This window comes from Gymnodraco acuticeps, unplaced genomic scaffold (assembly GCF_902827175.1).
Source record: "Gymnodraco acuticeps unplaced genomic scaffold, fGymAcu1.1, whole genome shotgun sequence".
Taxonomy (NCBI): Eukaryota; Metazoa; Chordata; class Actinopteri; order Perciformes; family Bathydraconidae; genus Gymnodraco; species Gymnodraco acuticeps.
Window position 1 is genome coordinate 294,520 of NW_022990277.1, and position 15,481 is coordinate 310,000.

At 40.4% G+C, this 15,481-nt stretch overlaps 1 protein-coding gene across 2 annotated transcripts in view; it reads left to right on the top strand.

The window, feature by feature from the left end:
- Positions 1-4,228: 4,228 nt before the first annotated feature.
- ergic3 (ERGIC and golgi 3) overlaps positions 4,229-15,481 on the top strand; it is a gene marked incomplete at its 3' end in the record, with an annotated part of 33,105 nt that continues 21,852 nt past the window's right edge. The window contains 4 exon segments of one of the 2 annotated variants that reach the window (XM_034221696.1): positions 4,229-4,441; positions 8,968-9,038; positions 10,771-10,858; positions 11,670-11,789. In XM_034221696.1, the coding sequence (XP_034077587.1) occupies positions 4,354-4,441; positions 8,968-9,038; positions 10,771-10,858; positions 11,670-11,789 (367 nt within the window). 2 annotated transcript variants of the gene reach the window in all.

Genomic DNA, 15,481 nt, shown 5'->3' on the forward strand with positions numbered 1-15,481 from the left:
GCCCTTAAAAAGTAGCAAGCAACTGAAGCAAGTGCAATTATGGAGGGTGGAGATTTGGAGTATTTCATCAAAAATAATTGTACTAAACTTCCGCTACAGCAGGAACTAAAAATGAAATCTGATGACAGGCCAATGATCAAACTGGAGCTGTGTACAGAGAGGGAAAAAGGAGTAAATCGGACGTAAAACTTTAAATAATAAACAGCGGATTTCTAACATTTGACATTTCATGTGGCCGGACTGGGTCAGTTTCCAGGGCTGAATTTTAGTCCCAGTCCGCCCCTGGTTCCGTGTGTATGCCCTGCCTATACGATCATTTTCTGATAATGATGAGGCAATAGCCCCGCCTCTCCCCACCTCTGCTGCTCACCCCCGCGTCAAAGTAAACTGCACACTGAATTCAGATTATTTATCTTTCTCTCGATATGGACATAAACGCGAGTGAAGTCTAATCTGACAGGACGGAGACACGCAGCTCTGCCCACCTGCAGCTCCTCCCGCTGTGATGCGGTGGTGAACGGAGCAAAAGACACACTTCAAGTCAGATCATCACCCTTAGCTATTTTAATTACCTCTCAAACTACCTAAACTAGTTATAAATATGTTTATTTTTACTGTCGGCCGGGTCACTCATTACTGGATCAGCTGCTGCATGAGACAGACACTGATGCTGTCAGAAGAGAGGGAGGAAAAAGAGAGGCTCCGTGTATTTTATTATTAAAATATATAGAGTCGTTATTCATTTGTTTTAAAGCTCAATAAATAACAAAGAAGACCTTTGACCGGCACTTTTATAATTTTGTCCGGAAGATTTAAACTTTAATACACGTTGACTGGTGAAAAACTCTGCCCGGTTCCCTTTGCCCCCACCGCGGAGAATAAACAGAAGGGCAACCATGACAACCATGCTTCTTCGCTGCTTTTGTGGAGGATGTTACAGCGCCACGTACAGGCTCAGCATATGTACTGCAGCTTCTCCAGCGGTTGGAGCTAAACGGAGCGGTCTCGTGTGGACACTATCCGGTGAATATTGCGTGTGGACGGAAGCTTTTTTGCGATTGCGTTTCCGTTAATCCTATGCGTTTAGCCGTTTTCGTCCTCGTGTGGCCGGGGCCTAAATGTATCTCTTTTCTATAGACGCCGGAGGCGGGCAGCGTCAGGTAAAAAAAAGTTATTTAGCCTTCCCAAACCTGAGCCTCACGCCGCATATGCATAACTCCTAATTAGATCAGCGGTTCCCAACCTTTTTCAACTCAGGGCCCACTTAAGCATCAAAAAGATTTCCGAGGCCTACATTCAACCATTAACAATACGGAGGCTTAATACAGTTCTGATTGGTCAATTCAGAACATGTGGCACGTTGTTAATCCAGTAGAACAGACCGCTGTCAAGGACTGTAATGACCGTTGCTAAGGAGGATCAAGAGAGAGAAAGGAAAAGAGGTTTAAAAAAACAAATCTTAATAATGAAAATGTTTCCACAAAAATCAAAATGTTTTGCAAATTATTTGGCGGCAAATATTGAATTTACTTTTACACCCTTTAATATTCAATTTGGGCTTCAAGATGAAGACCGCACACAGTTAATAAATACAACTATTCTTCTGGCCAAAATACATATTTTTAAAAGTCAATCAAGGAGTGATCTTAATTTAAGATGTTTGAAGAGTAGATTAGTAGTGGCTCAACACGCCATGAAAGGGGAGAGGAACAATAAATATGCCATGTTGTGTTTTTGGTGGTTTTTGGTTGTCAACATATTTTTGTTTGTGAAATGTTGAAGTGATCCTACTGACTGTATCTTTATTTCTTCTGTTTTTGTTGTGTTTGTGTCTGAGATGGGAATGTCATCTCCTATATGTTATTGATATGTTTTTGTCTTTACCCTGTACAAAATTCCCAATGTTAAATATAATATATAAAACAAATATGTAAAATATAAAATACACAGGTTAGTAGGCGCAGGGAGGGGAAATATTTTAAAGTGAAGTCAACCAAGTGTCCCTAAAAGTGTTTAAAACCCAGGCTGAGGTCTAGAGAGGTGGGTGAGACATGGGACACGCCTCGGATGATGTTTAAAAATACTTTCAGGGCTTATTTCAGGGTGTTTCTCTGCGGGAGGCTCCAACATCCATTTAAAATGGAAAGTAATGACTAAAATATAAATAAAACAATATAAACAATGTTTGAATAGAAAACGGGGGATTAATAATAAATACAAAATAATAAAATATATTATCTCCTCATTTGGATTTGATAAAATGAGAAACCATGCAATACAGTGCAAACATGAAATAAACTGTGACATGTAACATGTAAGTAATAATATAATATGTAAGAAAAATATATAAAATGGTAGTAATAATAATAATAATACAAAGAAAACCATGCATTTTAAAGATCATAAAGGAGTCCAGATGAGGAGGATTTGTAAAAGTAATGATAGGAAATATGTATAAAAAATAAATAATAAATACTACAATATAAATAAATAATACATTGATACATAAATAATTATATAGTTAATTTAAAAAGCAATACCCTTAGGTAATGTATATATAAAATATAAAATAGGGTGGAACTTCTGGTTTGCCATCACCGCAGTGAGGGGGTCTAAAAACATCCGGAGGGGAGAAGCACACGTCGGGAGGACAGGAGGGACCTCGTTGGGTTAGGGCAGGGGTCGGCAACCGCATGCGGCCCTTTAAGCCCTCTGCTCTGGCTCCCCCGAGCTTGGACAAAAATAAGAAGGAAATAAAATAAAAGTATTTGTAGGACTATTTATATTTTGTTGCATGGTTGAAAATGTTTCGTATCTTGTATGTTGAGGTGATACTGTGACACATAAATAAAAAACAAAACGGTTTTAATTAGGTCAACTAAAATATGCGTCACATCCTGCCACGGTCCCGCGCGAGCGCCTTTTCTTGGAGGCGAATAACCTGACCCCCGGCTCGATGAGCAAACTATGGATAAATCAAAGAAAAGTACACAGGATTTAATTTTGCGTGGACAGAGTTATCTGCTTTCACAGCAAACGATGCTGGCTTACCGGTATGTTTGATATGTAGAGAGAAGTTGTCAACGGTGCTGCAGCCTTTACGTATCGAGGAACAACACGGGAGAGGAAGACAGCTGACGATCTTCAGTCATAATTCAATGGGGTATGTAATTTACTTCAGAAAACACTTTTTGTTCTATTCCATGGAATTCTCTTAACGTCCCGATAGCAATGAATATATAAAATGCTTTGACAATAAATACATACAAAAATGAATCTCTGGAAGCCGTAGCGCTGTAAAAAGCACGACCAATCATCTGAGCCGGCCCGGCTAAAGTAATTGGATGGCCTACCTGCCTGTCAGCCTTCCATCTGGGCACAAACTTATCTCGTGCCCTCATTGGTCATATGCGCGTTCGTGTGTGTTGGAGGAGGGACTCTGTAAGAAAGTCTGAAGGAAGAGGCATATTTTTTCCGGTTGTGTACTTTCAAATTCTAGCGCACTCGAGCTGGTTTCTCCATTCTTACCTACCCTACCTTTAACTCTTTTTAGGGTGCAGCTATGTTTTATTTATTTCAAAGTGGGCCCATTTTAATAATATTTGTTTTCCTTCAAATGTGCAGAGGACTCCCCAAGTGCTGTGTTTAATTTATTTTAAAGTAGGCCTGTGTATTATTTTTAATTCTCCTTATAAGAGTTCTTTGTTTCTTAGAGGTTAACCGTAATAAATAACCTAATAAATGCCAAAAAACTGTAGTTTGTTTCTGATATAACAATACAACAACTATGAAATATGTTTTGCGGCTCCAGACAAAACATTTTTTTGGAAAAAGGAGCAAAATGGCTCTTCTGGTCAAAAAGGTTGCAGACCCCTGGGTTAGGGCGACGGCCCACTTGCAATGCCTTCGCGGACTACTAGTGGGCCGCGGCCCATATGTTGGGAACCGCCACCACAATCCACGCATCTACCCATCTTTCTATTTATTAAAAACGTAATCTGAAATATGAAACTGTATTTGTTTTCCTATTTATTTATTTACATTTTAGAATGATTTTATTACTTTATATATCAACCCTTAATGTGAACTTTTTTCTATACAAAATATATTATGTTAATTTCGTTCTTGAATACATAAATAAATAATTATACATTAAAAAAAAGGTCTGAATTACGCGGCGGCCGCTGATTGGCTGAGCCGTGTCCCGGAAGTGATCGCGTGTGTGTGTGTGTGTGTGTGTGTGTGTGTGTGTGTGTGTGTGTGTGTGTGTGTGTGTGTGTGTGTGTGTGTTGAGTGCAGGAATCTGTCGGTAACATTTGTGTGTGTTTAGCGGCGGGTTTTCTGCTCTACAACATGGAAACGTTTAATAAACTAAAACAGTTTGACGCTTATCCCAAAACTCTGGAGGATTTCCGAGTGAAAACGTGGGGAGGAGCGACCGGTGAGAAGCGTTATTTATTAAGAGAGAAGAAGAAGGAGCCACTGTTAGCTGCTGATGCTAACAACAAGGCTAATTCCTGCTTTAATTCATGATAAAACATACAGAAAACACACCGTTTTAAAGACCTAACATGGTCCCTTTAACGCAGTGTGACTGAGCAGCAGCAGCATTTTCTCCATTAGCTGTTACAATTAAACATATCAATATATTATAACCAGGCTGGTGATTAAAAGGCAACATATATCATTTAACAAGGAAAGCAAAGGTGGAAGAAGTACCCAGATGCTTCACTTACGTACAAGTAGTAATACCACATTGTATAAATACCCAGCTAAAAGTAAATGTCCTGTATTAACACTCGTAATTAAGTAAAAGTACAGAAGTATTAGCATCGAAAGATACTTAAATCACCAAAAGTAAAAGTACTCTTTGGCCTTTTCCTAATAGTATATAGTATGTATGTCTAAGTTGACTTATGGGAGGTATGCTATATTTAACCCGGTTTTAAAGGATGCTTTCAGGATATTATAGCACATTATAATCTGATTTATTGTGCAGTTATCATTACACTTTATATACTTTGTGTACTATATAAGAATACGTAATTCCCCACAGCTGTAAATAGCTGAATACGCTTGAAACATGCACCTTGAGACGCTTGATAAGTGCTTGATTTAGACCTTTGGAAAGGTGTAGGAACCCTGACAATAAAATGACACTTTATTGATCACTGGAGTACATTTTTTACCACTAGTTTGTTTGATGAATAGTTGGGCAGTGTCCAGTAGTTCAGTAGTACCTGAGTTTCAACAGTCACATTAAAACAGTTACTAAATCAGCCTACTATCACCTAAAGAATATATCTAGGATTAAAAGACTAATGTCACAGCAGGATTTGGAAAAACTTGTCCATGCTTTTATCTTCAGTAGACTCGACTACTGCAATGGTGTCTTCACAGGTCTCACTAAAACATCTATTAGGAAGCTGCAGCTGATTCAGAACGCCGCTGCTCGAGTCCTCACTAACACTAAGAAAGTGGATCACTCCTGTTCTGAAGTCTTTACACTGGCTTCCTGTGTGTCAAAGAATAGATTTCAAAATACTGCTGCTGGTTTATAAAGCACTGAATGGTTTAGGCCCAAAATACATTTCTGACCTCCTGCTAAATGATGAAGCATCCAGATCTCTCAGGTCTTCAGGGACTGGTCAGCTTTCTGTCCCCAGAGTCAGAACTAAACATGGTGAAGCAGCGTTCAGTTATTATGCTCCAAAGATCTGGAACAAACTCCCAGAAACCTGCAGGTCCGCTGCAACTCTGACTACTTTTAAATCTAGGCTGAAGACTTTTCTTTTTGTCGCTGCTTTTAATTGATATATTCAGGCTTATTTTTTTAGGGTTGAAATCCCCTACGTGTGCGGTTTTGATTTCAAGACCCTGGTTCGCAGAGGACACCAAAAAAGTCCTAGAAAAACAACTTAAACGTAACTAATGTCGTTTAAAACAGAGGAATAGTTTTGGTACCCTGGGGTCAGATTAGAATCGTCTAGCATGAAACACTTGAGGTCAAAGACATTCCTGCTAAAAAAGCGAGCAATGATTGAGAGTCAGAGCTAAACATTTCAGATGTATCTCACACTGCACTGTGACTTTAATTCATGTACCTTTGTTATTCATGTTTGCTTTTAAATGAGTGTTTTAAAATGCCATTTCATAATGTTTCTTAATGTCTTTCATGTTTGTAAAGCACTTTGAATTGCCTTGTGTTGAAAGGTGCTGTGTACATAAACTTGCATTTCCCCCTAATCCTAGCTACTTACTCTTGAATCTTGAAACTACATTTAATATTCACTCTTTTCACACTTGAACAGAATATATCCATAATAGAACAATGTGTTTATTTTTATATCTATATTTTAACCATTACCTGGCCTGGATTCTTATAAAAATGCAATTGGAAAAACATTAGAAAACTTCTAAACTCTCAGAGTGTGAACGAGGATCTAAATAACTGCTGATGACAATATTTTAAAAGTTGAAAGCATAATCAAATACTCAGTGGGCCAACATTTAAAAATGGGTGCTAGTCGAGGGCCGGACTGGTTCGATGTTTATTGAAATGAACTTATTGCACATATTAAACCTTGAACTAACAAAGCTTAAATTATTGCTATAAAAACAACATGAAACATTAAATAATCAGTTGCATTCATTTCTCATGGCTCTATCTCCAGAGTCATTTCTTATGAGTACATTTTTCCACAGGCCAACAACAGCTTCAACAAAACTATTCCCCTCAAAGAACAAACAAACATGCCCTGTTGTCGTGAGAGAGAAAGTGCAGAAGGAAACATCCATTGAACTCATGGCGCATTTCCACTGCAGCGGGTAGCTCGCTTTAAGCGTACCGAGCCGTGCGGGGCACGTTTTTTTCTCCACTTGGCCTAGTACCGGCTAGCGGGTCCTAATTCACAGTTTTTCTGGCCCCATAAAATCGTGGTTCTAGGGCCAGGAATAACCAGGCTGAGTCGAGTATGCTAAACTAGAGAGAGAATCGCTGGCAAGGGGGCTACAACTACAACAAGATGAACATATTTGACCGTGATTTTTACATTACATTACATTGCATTTAGCTGACGCTTTTATCCAAAGCGACTTACAATAGGTACATTCGACCAGGAAGACACAACCTTGAAGAAAACAGAATCATATAAGTACATCAGGTTTCATAGAGCCAAACATTTCAAGTGCTACTCAACTGGCTTTAGGTAAGCCAGCCCTTTATTAGTATATAAGTGCTCCGTTAGCAGTTCTTTGTTAGTAATTCTATCGCTCGAAGTGGAGTCGAAAGAGATGAGTTTTCAGTCTGCGCCGGAAGGTGTGTAAGCTATCTGCTGTCCTGATGTCAATGGGGAGCTCATTCCACCATTTTGGAGCCAGGATAGCAAACCCACGTGTTTTTGCTGATGGGAACTTGGGTCCCCCTCGCAGCGAGGGTGCAGCGAGTCGTTTGGCTGATGCAGAGCGTAGTGCACGCGCTGGGGTGTACGGTTTAACCATGTCCTGGATGTAGGAAGGGCCAGATCCATTCGCAGCATGGTACGCAAGTACCAGTGTCTTGAAGTGGATTCTAGCAGTTACCGGAAGCCAGTGAAGGGAGCGGAGGAGCGGAGTGGTGTGGGAGAATTTAGGACGGTTGAAGACCAGACGAGCCGCTGCGTTCTGGGTGAGCTGCAGAGGTCGGATGGCACATGCAGGTAGACCAGCCAGGAGGGAGTTGCAGTAGTCTAGGCGTGAGATGACGAGAGCCTGGACCAGAACCTGAGTCGCTTTCTGAGTCAGCTGGGGACGTATCTTCCTGATGTTGTAAAGCGTGTATCTGCAGCAACGGGTTGTAGCAGTGATGTTTGCAGTGAAGGACAGGTTGTTACCTAGGGTCACACCCAGATTCCTTGCAGTCCGATTTAATTGTAATACACGTTTCAAAATGATGCCGAAGTAACAACATACTGATACCGGTTAGTAAAAACCATGAATTAATGCTTTGACAAGTCTGCAGACAGACGGCAGGCGAAAAACCCTTTAAAATGCGTGTTTTCTAAATGGAGCTTGGCTAAGCTAACGTTATATATGCTCCGACCGTCCACACTCACAACAACGGCCTATACAGACATAAACAAACCAGCGACTGTATTCTCCATGACACAGGCAGTCTGTGGTTTGTACTTGTTTAACTTTTGTCAAGTTTCTGAACAGATATGAGGAGCTGTGAGCTCTGAGTGCTAAGAGCTAACGGCTGTGTTGTTTTTCTGGGGCTCTCATTGAAGATGACGTCACGGCTCCGCCTACACTGCGTTACTATAGTAACTACCCCAGTTCCTAAACTGTAATGGAAGCGCAGCATTAAAGTGAGCCGGGCCTAATAAGGCCTAACCAAACCGAGCGAGGCCTGCAGTGGAAACGCGCCATCAGGTTGCTGCTCTGTGATGCTAGTTCAGTTTGGCATCTCATCTTGGGTGCAAGTTCATAAATGTTTGGGCTCAGGCTCTGAGCGGAGGAGACCCCCAGGATGGAGTGAAGGTGTGCGTGCAATATACCGGCGGGCCAGACCTAATAGTGATTATAAATTATCCTGCGGGCCGAAATTAAATTCACCACGGGCCTGATTTGGCCCCCGGGCCTTGAGTTTGAGACCCCTGATCTAATGCATATTATTTAAAAACATTACAACCCACTGCTTGTGCTTTAACATGTTATTTATCTTGTTATGTAATATGTATATTTTATTCTTTTTTTACTAACATTTCCAGTTCTCTATGTTGCATGTTTTTATTGATTGTATTTAGTTGATATTTTAAATGACATTTTGACTCATTAGGGTTTCTGTCCAGCGACTGCAGATCAAAGCCTCTTGACTAATTCATATGCTCTAAGTAATGTGTCCCTGTTTGATAAATACATAAGAAGAGGGCTGGGAGATCTTCTTCCAGACCCTCAGAGTGTGATCTGATGTCTCTCTCTCTGCAGTGACGATCATCAGCGGGATCATCATGTTGATCCTGTTCGTCTCCGAGCTGCAGTATTATCTCACTAAAGAGGTGAGTCTTGCTTCTGTCACCTGACCGCCTCGTCAAGAAACACTTTGATTGGTCCTAGTTTGGGATGAGATAAGATAAGATAGTCCCCTTGTTATAAACAATCTGAGGCTTCTGTGTTGAGGATAAGATCAGAAGTACTGTATTGATCCCAATGTGGGACATGTTTGCGCTGCAGCAGCATACAAAGACAAGGCATTACATTAGAGACATTAAAAGACTAGAAATAAATAATCCCAAATGTAAACATCTCAAATATAAATAAAATAGCATTCAAAAAGTAAAACATGTGGAAATACAAATGTGTATATATAGCACTTTCCATCTCACACTAAGTGCTTCACAAACCAGCTATACATGTAGAAATGTTGAATTACAAATGTACAGTGACGACATTAAAGCAGGATATTATACAGAAGTATGTGACGAATGGAATATTACATATTGGATTGCATTCCCCCTATGCAAGCCCCTCCCTCTGAACCCAGGGATCGCTACAATACTGTATACTGTATACACAAACTATACAAAAACGCCTTTACGCTTTGGAGCTTGTTTATCCATCTGTAAGCAACTGCCAGCTAGGTCTCTCAGTCACTCACTCCTGATCGTTCACTGCGCAGTGACAGCTGCTCCGGGCCTGATGTGTGAAAGTGAAACTGATAGATAGAACAAAGGTAGCCTATCAAAACGGCCCAGCCCAGTGGGCCACACCCCACTGGGCTGGGCCGGAACACTTACAAATGTGGGCTGGTAGGATTCAGGATTTTCTTTTTTTTTTGGGCCCTCCGGCCCACACACAGCACCGGCCCACCGGGGACACTCCCGGTATTCCCAATGGCCAGTCCGTCCCTGGTGGGGAGGACACTCGAATTCCCTGATAAATGATTCATGGGCAAAGTTTTTCTTTTGTTGTATTTAATAAAGTAATAAAGAAAGTCAATACATATAGTGGAATGGATCTCAAATGCAGGAACAGAGCTGCTTATAACGTGGCTTTGCACCCAGAACACGGCCTACAGTCAAAGCCCTTTCACTTATTTGCATAACAAGCTTGAGATGTGCCTTTCTTATTTCCCCTCGTTATAAGCAATCTGAAGCTTCTGTTTTGAGGCTAATAATAAAAACGCCTTTTGTTGAACGTAAAGCAGCGTTCAGGCTTCAGGAAGCTCTTCCTGTCAGACCGGTCCGACGACCACAGCACACTGACTGAGACCTCCTTTTGCAAACGGAGAGTACTTCAGGAATGCTGCTTCTGTTCCACTTCTGCTCTGTTTGTCGTGGTTTTCCTATGAAGCACGGCGTCAATAAATGATCCTTAAAGCATTATATAATCATATAATACAATACAGCTTCATCCTGAAAGCAAATACGTTATTTTGTCCGTCCAACACCCCTAAGATATTCACTTTATTGTATATAGACCTTTTTGTATTTCTGTATTTTATTAAATATGTTGCATCGTTGGAGGAGCTCAGGTCAGAATAATTTCATTGCCATTTCTACACTGTAGCTCATGTGCATATGACAATAACACCTTTCAATCTTCTTGTAATGTAAAACTGAGAAAAAGCAGATTATCTTCATATTTGAGAAAGTTAAAACTGAATTTCCCGACATTTTTGCTGGAAAAGTTACTTTAAGACCTATTATTTCCTGATCATGGCAGCTCTGAGCCTCAAACATGTTTTGTGTTTTTTTTGTACACTTTAAATGAATTGTCCTTTCCCTGCAGGTTCACCCTGAGCTGTACGTGGACACGTCGCGAGGAGACAAACTCAAAATCAACGTAGACGTGCTTTTCCCTCACATGCCCTGCGCCTGTAAGTGGCTCCGCTGTTACCTAGCAACATACTAACTGTTGGGAAAATAGTGAATGTCCTCTTCCAATGTGAGAGTCACATGATAACAAAGGTATCCCAACTGTAGCTGTGAACATGACAGGATGTGTGATTACCTAGAAGAGCATCAGGACTGTTTGAGGCATATGATAGCTCTGTGATTAACATGATGATTCAGCCTCTATGGAGAGAGACATCAAGCATGCTCATTTCTGACGTGGAGCTAATCTGAAGTAAACATTGAATACTGCTTTCTCCATCTTGTGACTGTGTAACTCCCTCTCTTGGATATCAGCATGTGAAGGACACTGTTCAGGAACTAGTCTCTGTATGTGATGACTACTTCCATTCTGGAGAGGATCCCAGACACATGGATCCTGATGTATGGCTGCTCGATTATGGCAAAAATCATAATCTCGATTATTTGGGTCAATAATTGTAATTGCGATTATTAAATGCGATTATTCATTGACTTTGAAAACATCCATTTATTAGAGAATTTTTTTTTAACAGTACGTTTTTAACAGTTGATTACCCTGAACTTTAAGTATAATTCAACTGAAAAACCAAATAAAATTAATAATAATAAAATAATCGTTTTATTTCGATAACGTTGTTTTCGTAATCGTTGCAAGCCATAATCGTAATCACGATTTAAAATAAGATTAATTGAGCAGCCCTACCCTGATATTGAAGCTCAAGACGGTGACCAGTGAGATTTGTCTAACAGTAATGACCACATCCTATTATCTATAAACAGTTCTTCCTCTCTTCTCCCTCCTCTTCCTCTCAGATCTCAGTATAGATGCGATGGACGTGGCCGGCGAGCAGCAGCTGGACGTTGAACACAATCTGTTCAAACAGCGGCTGGACAAAGACCTGAAGCCTGTCACCAACGAGGCAGAAAAACACGGTAAAATCTCACTTTAATTTATCACCCTGACTTCAGAAATCAACATGTTTTTCACTTTTAACTTTCTCTTAAAGCTCAGACAATGATTTGTAAACCATCCTGGAACAACAGTGTTTTCAAAGAGACCTCACAAAGCTTAAAAAGAATATGAATAAGAATATGAATAATAGATGTGTACGGAGAAACCGTCTTTTGTTATTATAGCCCCAAATCACACATTTTACATTGGTTGTTTGGGAAAAACTCCTAAAGAAACCCAACAATAAACAGAGGACATTTTGTTATATTAAACTCCGGGAGAGCAACAAACGAGGACCCTTTTTCATAGGATGTGCTATAGATGTACATTACAACATAGACAGTCCAAATACTAGAGAATATATATAAAGAGGAAGATGGATCCAGAGTAGGGCTGAACGATATTGGCAAAAACTGTTATTGCGATATGAAAAAATACAGGAATTGAAGAAAAGACCGTTTTTTTCCCCCCGCAAACCATCCTTTCTTGAACTTTAATGCTATACGATGGTATTCTTTTAACTATATTTAAGCGGATGAAGGATTTTAGTCACGGATGTCTGGATCGTAAGTTATCAGAGCAACAAGCTGAGCTAGCTCGGTTAGCAGCGCCGAACTGGAGAAACACATGAAACCACTTTATTCAGTGTTTTGACCTTTAATCACCGGGTCCGGTTGCTTTCGAGATTTGATTGTGATCGGTGGTTTGCTGTCACTCACTCAAGTTCCCCTGACATGAGAGCTGTGCAAGTTTTCCTTTTGTAGCAAGCAGCAAAACGAATTGTAACATGACGTGTTTGAGTTAATTTGCCTACTTAAAGAGCAACTTGCAGGTTTTTTTTTTTCTACATTTATGCTTAAACTTGCTTGAAAATTACAATTAAAAAAAGTGAATGCAGGATTTGATGTTTTACGAGACATAAGGGCAGTGTGGGGGAAACTTCTGTGTAGCAATGCAGTGGGAGTCACCGACTCATGAAGGAGACACGGGAAGAGCACGAGCTTTGATGTCAAACACTGATGGTTTATTTGGAGCTTCGGCCAGAGGATTCACATCACAAGTCCAAGAGCCAGAGGTTCTGACTTCACGGGAGAGTTGCCACGTCAATTCTGGAGCGCCTCTCTCTCGTTAGCCCATTTAACTGGTTTCGCAGAGAGTCATCAACATGTTTGAGAAGATAGCCTAAATAGTTGGGAACACTGAGTTATTTGCATCTGACACTTATGGCCTCGAAGATTTCACACCTTGGAGTCCACAAACACCGAGAAGGAAGTGTCCCAGTGTACCCACAACAATAAACCATCTGTGACCTAGGGTTGCCCGGTCACAGAATGGGAACAACAACATTATGGCTGAAGCAGCCTATCTCCTTAAAGGAGATAACAGACGTCAGGGTTGGTCATGCACGTCATGTCTAGGAGTCTAGGACAATTATTTCCCTAACAGGCAGGAATTCAGAAGGAAAGGAGCAATTTTGAGCTCTGCTCTTAAAAACGGCTTTTTTTTAAGGTCATACATCAATATTTAAGGTTCTCCTCACACCACAGCTCCATTTCTCTCCGATGGCCATTATTTCTTCTGATCCTTGGCTGCTCCTGGTCTCTTGGAGGCTCATAATTATAAGGTTGTGGTCCGTCATATGCATACGGATATACATGTTCAACTTCTTCTGTGTCGAAACTAGCATTGGGATCCATGTTTATTAATACGTTACACCGGCCGCTCTCCCCCTTGTTTACCCTTTGTTACGTCACACGCAGGAGGTCACGTGGGGAGGCTTTTTTGATGCGGAAGTAAAAATGTCTTACAAAAACGACGCCAGATGTCACTGTAGTGTATATGTATATTTTTTTGATAATCTAGTGTATTCGTCATTTTCCTACACATTTATTCACAGGTGTCTTTAACCTGGAAGTTGCTCTTTAATATCGCACGTCCTAAAAAATATATATATATCGTGCAGCCCTAATCCAGACTGATGTCAACTATGTTCTGGGTTCGACCAAAAATAAAAATAAAGATCGTCAGGCTTGAACACAGCAACAGGTCCTCTTTCTGCAGACAGGAAATACTTTCAGCTGGAAAAACAACTTTTTGTAGAAAAACAAATGGAAAAACGTCAGGACTTTTGATGTAAAATATGTCAGTAATCGTTAAACAGTAGTGTGCCAAGACTTGGAGCTATTTTCTGAAGTCTTTTTTGACTATTTATACATTCATGTGACCTCTCTGAAGTCTACATATTCTGATAGCTTAGTTTGTCCTGAAAGTAAAGATGTGTTTTGACTCGATTACAGGGTTCATGTTTTACAGGCTCTTTTACACAAAGCGAACAAAACGTACAAAATAAGGGCTTAAACTTAAAAAAATAAAAATACAAGGTTATATTTGACGTTTTCCGGTAGTTTCAGGTTGTTGAAATAGATATTAAATTAAAACACTGCACAGGGACAGGCTGCTCCTCTTCCTTTGGTAAACAGAAGGAAGTCGAACTGGATCATTTGCATGTGCACATATTTTAATTTGCCTACAGTTGCACGGCTGCAAAAGTCAAATGAACCAGGATGCAGTTGGTTTGGTTTGTTTTTGCAAGCCAGCGTCTACTTACAAGTTGTTTTATTTGTTAGCAAACAACAACAAGATAGCTAGTTGAACAACAAGGCAATTGAAAAAGATTTACTAGAAATATGAACCCTTAACATCCTGTATCCTGGAGGATAAAAGGCCCAGCTAAGGTTATACAACTGGGATAATGACACACAGATGTACTTGAGTTTTAAGCAGGTTTAATAACAGTCTACTGTGAGGGTAGGATGGTTGTAATATCGGCGCAACATGGATATAAAACCTCTGTAATACGGGAGGAAATGGGTGCACCATGAATGTAATGACGGTTCAATAAAAGTGGTAAGGTGGACAAAAGTCTGTGTAATTTTAGCCTAGATACATTAGAAAATAGCAATGACTTTTTTCAAAATGTGTTCATGTGCTTTCCCATTTAAGGGTTGTTACGTCCCCACTAGGGATGAGGATATGCAACACACACCAGTTGGAATTGGTATAATTATAAATGGTTTATTTTAAATAGCAGCGGTAAACAAAATGGCAGGCATGCAGCCTGGAACAAACAAAAAGGGCACAGGTTGACAAATAACCAAACAAAAGGAGGACTCTAAAACAAAGGAGTCTAATGGCATACAAGGAAATAACACTATCACACTAAATAAGAAACTAAACCTCACTTTAAAAGTGGAACAACTAACACAAAGAATCTATACAAAAACACAGCTAAACTAAAGGCAGCAGTCACAACATCCTAAACTACTCTAGACACTACTCGCACACAATATCACACGGAGATGGGCACACACGTTTAACCACAGTTCTAAGGACCAAGTAGCGAGAGGCGTCTGTCCCACATCACAGAGCCTCCGATGCGCTGCGATTGGAGTGCGTCGGGCCCAGCGTGCTCCAATCACAATCCTCCGGGGGCGGACCAGGAGATGGCAGCCAATGACGTCAGGGCAATCACACTGCTCATTTACATACAACATAGATTAACACAATAAAGATGACCCGGAAGGCAGCAGCCGTAACGAGGGTTAAAAGCATCCGTGCAACAGAAACACATTTAAAAACAGTCATTAAAGAGCAAAGAGAATATTAATTCAAA